Genomic DNA, 6,000 nt, shown 5'->3' on the forward strand with positions numbered 1-6,000 from the left:
GTGACCTGCATGTAGCGGTTCGTCCCACTGTTGTTGCGTCCCCCAGTGACCGTGGATCGTGACCTGCATGTAGCGGTTCGTCCCACTGTTGTTGCGTCCCCCAGTGACCGTGGATCGTGACTTGCATGTAGTGGTTCGTCCCACTGTTGTGGCCGGCGTGTGGCGTTTCATTTCCCCGTTGTTGCGTCCCCCAGAGACCGTGGATTGGGTTTTAGAGCGAGTTGTTGTCACCGTCCCGCGTGTGGCATTTGATTTCCCGGATGTTGTGTCCCTCAGAGCAGCCCAGTGTCATGGCAGTTTTTTTTTCATTGGACCAGTTTTTTCGGTCCAATCTGAGTTTTCCAAAACAACCTATGAACGTACACATTCCACCAAAACAAGTTTGTCTGCGGCTCCGTGGCTCCGTCCAGCACTTAGCACAGCCCAAGACAATTGTGATTGGTTTAAAAAAAATGCCAGTAAACCAGAGCATATAGAGGAAGGTCTGCCAATGCAAGACTAGGTATCTGCTGACACAGAATACTGATTAGATATCAGTGCTCTCTTTTTCCCAAATGTAAAATTAACAAACTTGTGTGGAAAAGATGAATACATATATTTCCATGTGTAAAGTTATATGAAGCTTTAAACACCCTTCCATCAACATTTGGGAAATGGGCTTATAGATAAGGGTGGCACCTAAATCATGGTGGCAGCTGTCTTTGTGTTCCTGCTTATCACATCCATTTCCCGCTTTTAGTTAATGTTTTGTTTGTTTCCCTGACCTCCTGTTTAATTTTGTTAACTCACGGCTGTGTTTCGGGTCACTTGTCTTCCTTTTTTTGTCTGCCTTCCCGCCTATGTGATTACCCTCCCTTCCCTAATGTGTGTCACTTGTGTTTAATCGTCTTCCCCTGTCACAGTGTATATTTCTACTCACCTTGTGGCCTCTGTCATTTGCTAGATTTTTGTAGTACCTTGTGTGTCTCAATCTCCAGCGTTAGTCCTCATGTTACCTTCCCAGTGTTTTTGTAGATCTCTAAGCCATTTTTTGACCAGATCTTTTGCCTGCCGATTTTGTTACCTTCGCCTCTGATTGTACTCTGTACTCCATTACCTTTTACCCTCTGCTCTGAGTCGTGCTTTTGGGACCACTGTGCTATGTGCCACTGCTCTGCCTCCTACTATACCCTGCTATGCCCTGCTACGCCCTTCAGTGCCCTGCAGTGCCCTGCTACATCCTGCTATGCCTTGCTGTGCCCTGCTACACCCTGTAACGCCCTGCAGTGCCTTGCTACGCCATGAACTACAACTACTATTTCTAGTCATAGTTTATATAGTATTCATAGTATATAAACTATATAGCATATAAAGTCGTAATATTCTCTTTATTGTGACTATTTTTGCCACTGTTCATCACACCCCCAACCGGAACCGTCAGACACCGCCTACCAGGAGCCTGGGTCTGTCCAAGGTGTCTCCCAAAAAGAATGTTTTCCTCACCACTTGAGGTTTTTGCCTAAAAGGGAGTATTCCTCGCCACTGTCACTAAATGCTTGCTCTTGGGGCAATCACGAGAATTGTTGGGTATTTGTAAATTATAGAATGTGCTCTAGACCTACTCTATCTGTAAAGTATCTTGTGATAACTCTTGCTATGATTTCATACTATAAATAAAATCCAATTGACTAGATACCATTCACTCAGTGTAAATGAGTACACCCCAACAGATGTCTCCAGAAATCATTGGTCCTTCTTGAGAGTCTAACCAATCATCACACAGGTTGCTGCAAGATAATTGACAATTAAGGGTGGTATTTAACCTATACTCTCCTCCCAGTCAATGCTGACAATCATGGCACCACATGGAAGAAAAATTTCAAGTCTTTAGAAAGAAAGTAATTTCTTCACCCAAAACAAGATCAGGGCTACAAGACAATTGGTAAAGCATTGCTAATCAGTCTAAATACAGCGGCAAAAGTCATTCAAAAATTCAAAAAAGATAGACTTGTGGAACGCACTCTGAGACGTCCAAGCCTTACTTTGAAGCTAATAACTCGAGATCAGTATTTTGAGCGTGTTTGTTAGTTCATCACATTTAGCTATAGTTTTAGAAAGCCAAGCTGGTGTGACTGTTTCACTTGAAACGATTTGACGTGGGCTGCACACACAGGAGTGGGATACAAGGGTGTCGTCCACAAAAGAAACCACTGCTAAAGCCCATGCACATAAAAGCCTGTTAAACATTTGCCAGGGCAAAAGTGAAGAATATTGGTACCCATACTTTGGTCAGATGAGACAAGGGTTAATCTGTTTGAAACCAATGCAGCTAAACTGTATGGCGACGCAAGGGGGATGAGAACAACAAAAAATGCATTGTATTCACAGTAAAGTATGGTGGTGGCATTGCTCCTCTGTGAGGTTGTATGAGTGCTGCTGGTGTCGGGGATTGCACTTCATTGAGGGCATCACGAATCCACAGATGTTCTGCAAAATAGAGAATAAAAGAGCCGATGCTACCATCTCTTCACACCCTGGGTTGCTGTGCACTCTCTCAACATGGTAATGACCCAAAACATACATCCAAGGCCACTGCTGCATTTCTGAGGAAGAACAGGGTGAAAGTGATTCAGTGGCTAAGTATGTCACCGGACCTCAACCCAATAGAACACCTAGTTCTGAAAAGACAGGTTGTGCGTCATTCTCCATCCAGCATCCAGGCTCTGAAAGAGCTCATTCTTTAAGAATGGAGAAAGATAGACGTGACAGTATGTCACCAACTTGTTTACTCCATTGTCCAAAAGAGTTGGTGCTGTCCTTAAAAATCATGGAAGCCATACAAAATATTAGATTTGACAGAAGTTGTTGTAGGGGGTACTCAAACAAATGTTTAATAAACCTCAGTTTTATCAAATTTCAGCTAATTGTTATTACTGAGAAACGGTTACAAATCTTAGTGTTCAAAAGCAGTATATTTATTTACGCTGTATACTGTATTTAACCATTCCTTCAACATTAACACGTTATATCTCATTTGTTTAATCCAGAGACATCATTGGTTAAATGTGAATGGCATACCTTGCTTAGGCCACTGAAATGCACCTGATTGGAGGCTGCAAAGGAGCCATGAGCTGTTAAGACTTTACTGATCCTGGAAGGGATTGTTACATTACACACAGGCTTGAAATACACTGACATTCCCATGACATATACTTGCACTGATGGAGAGATGTCATAGTGAGGGGGCTGCACATGACAGCTGCCCAGAGCAGTTGTGGACTCAGTAGTCTTGCATTGCCAGACTTACCTCCACAGTGCTTTGGCTAGTCCACACAGCATTCTGGGATGGGAGAAAATGTTGCTCTGGTTTATTGGCATTTCTTTGATCCTGTTGAGTTATGTTATTCTGTTGTTGCAGCTAACGTTGTGTTCAGAGGAATAAGTTGGTGATGGAGATGAATCATCTTTTAGCCGTTCTTGGCATATTTATTTCACGCTGCGGACACATCAGCCTCACGGTCAGACAGCTTCTCTCTGAACTACGGCAAAACAACTGGAACAAACAATGACGCAAACGCGCCCTCTATAGCTTGCACAATAGCGCTTCCTTGTGGTATAAACATTTACACAATATGGAATAGTACAGCATCTTATTACCTAATGAGCTCTCTCAGTTTACCACGCAGAGATCTGTGGAGCAGTTAAGTATAGTTTAAAATTCCAACACAAAGAAAGCAGAAGGAAATGGACAACGGCGAAAAAACAAGCATCTGGCATAATTTACTGCAGCACCGGAGCAATGCCCGAAGTGGAACGTTGTGGATATAGGGGTTGGTACCTTGGTAACGCTTCTGACTGCACCACTCCTCCTACCACCAACAACACCTAAGAAATCGGTCTCCCGCTTTTGGCTGCTACCAAGGACCTTAATGTAAAAACAAAAAACAAAAGAAGGAAGGGGTAAGCCCTGTCTTGTTCCCCTTCCAAGAGCAAAATAATCAGGAATTAACCCGTTAGTTGCACTGCAGCCTCTGAATGCTTATTCAGAACCTGAATCCACTTAAAGAAAATGCTGCCAAACCCATACATTTCCAAAATAAATGTGTCATGTCATAACGAACTCATTTTCGGCATCAAACGAAATAGCAGCTATAGGGGATTGTCCATCAGCTACAGACCATGCAATATTAATTAATAACATTTTGTATGGCCTCTGAGTTTTTGTTCCCTGCACATTCTGATGCTCAGGTTGGTTCAGCACTGTCAGCCAAGGTTATTTCACATTCTGCCTCAGTGGCTAGTGAGTGTTGTGTAACATTGGTTAGATGCCTGCCGCTGCTCGGTTAAGTGCACTAACTTTACCCGGGCTGGGCGTGCTCCACTCGTAGAACACTAAGTGCTTGCAAGGTCAACATTGCTAACTGACAAAACTAGCGTGATTACTCACCGAGGGGTGCAATGTTTTCTGCATGCTTCAGTGCAGGAAACATCAGGCGTCCCTGATAGCCTCCGTGAGTAATCCCGCTAGCTGCGTCCACACATGGCTCTCATCTTCATGAATGTATTAGCTCTCAGATCAGATCAGTGTGGACTGGAGCATGTGAAGGCATCTCGCAGGTGAGAGCTGCCTAGCTACCGACGTCATACAGTTGACACTGTGTGTTTTCGAAAGGAACTCTGGGAGATGAGGTCTCTGAGGCCCGCCTCCAATTACATCTTGCCCCCAAAGCTACCGCTAGAAACAACATAACTCAAATCTTGCAGACTACAACTTGCCGGTGACTTTTTGCCTTTTGATATTCTTGTCTTCCGCAATGGTTCTCCTCCAAACTTTCTTAATGCTAGGCCTAAAAACAATTACAAAAAAATGTCAAAGGTCATTCCTTCTTTAATTTCTATAACTGCTGAAAAAGAATGATGTAGATATCTCAGTCTAATCTTCTAATCAATCGCTCTCTCTAAACATTATCTACCCTGTCAGAAATATCACCAACTGAGGATCAAGATCCTTGGAGACTGCTACTACTGTATCTGTGGGCTGCCAGACTACAGAGAGGACCACGCTGCATGCTCTATCATGATGGGTCTGGCCATGGTGGAGGCCATCTCGTGAGTACAGAGATAACTGGATGAAGCTGGCCTGTTTTAAAGATCAGTCGGTGTCAGCTATGTTTTGATGTGATCCAGAGGGTTAGTCACTTTGTCCACAGTTTGGAATTGATCACTCTGGTGGGCTATTATTGACTCGCTGTGAACCACAGAAGTTCAAATCGATTCTAATGAAACATTTTGGTCAGACTCCATACAAGTGTGTATGAAAGGATTTACTTTACTTTTGATGTGCCTAAATAGGGCTCGAAAGTTTGGGCACACCAGGTAAAAATTTGTATTACTGTGCATAAAGAAGCCAAGAAAAGATGGAAAAAATCTCCAAAAGGCATCAAATGACAGATTAGACATCCGTATAATATGACACAAAAAGTTAGATTTTATTTCCATCATTTACACTTTCAAAATAACAGAAAACCAAAAAATGTCATCTGCAAAAGTTTGGGCACCCTGCGAGTTATACCTTGTACCCCCCCCCCCCCCCTTGGCAAATATCACAGCTTGGAAACGCTTCTTGTAGCCAGCCAAGAGTCTTTTGATTCTTGTTTTAGGTATTTTCACCCATTCTTCCTTACTTACTTACTATTTTAAGTTTCAGTTTTCTAGACAACTGGTTAGAAGAACCCATGGTGCTGACTGTTGTGGCAAGGCCAGATGAGTCTGGGCATTTAAAACCTTAAGATTGACATCACCTGGTCTTTCCAGACGATGATTGGAAAGCTGAGACCTGACAGTGTCATGGATTGTTCTCAAAGGGGTTGGTGCATGCTAGAAACTCTGCAGGGTGCCCAAATGTTTGCAGACGCCATCTTTTTGTTTTCAGACTTTCGAGCTCAACTGTATATTAGTGACAGTGTTTTCCATAGGTTGAGAATGTATTTGTAGCGTCATGGTAGATGTGGCTTTCTTCTA

General features: G+C 43.1%; 1 protein-coding gene across 1 annotated transcript in view; it reads left to right on the forward strand.

Moving 5' to 3' along the window:
- LOC116686433 (adenylate cyclase type 3) overlaps positions 1 to 6,000 on the forward strand; it is a 66,948-nt gene that overhangs the window by 22,055 nt on the left and 38,893 nt on the right. The window contains exon 6 of the mRNA XM_032511437.1: positions 4,961 to 5,088. Coding sequence (XP_032367328.1) covers positions 4,961 to 5,088 — 128 coding nt within the window. The remainder of the gene's footprint in view (positions 1 to 4,960; positions 5,089 to 6,000) is intronic.

The sequence above is a fragment of the Etheostoma spectabile genome, unplaced genomic scaffold (assembly GCF_008692095.1).
Source record: "Etheostoma spectabile isolate EspeVRDwgs_2016 unplaced genomic scaffold, UIUC_Espe_1.0 scaffold376, whole genome shotgun sequence".
Taxonomy (NCBI): Eukaryota; Metazoa; Chordata; class Actinopteri; order Perciformes; family Percidae; genus Etheostoma; species Etheostoma spectabile.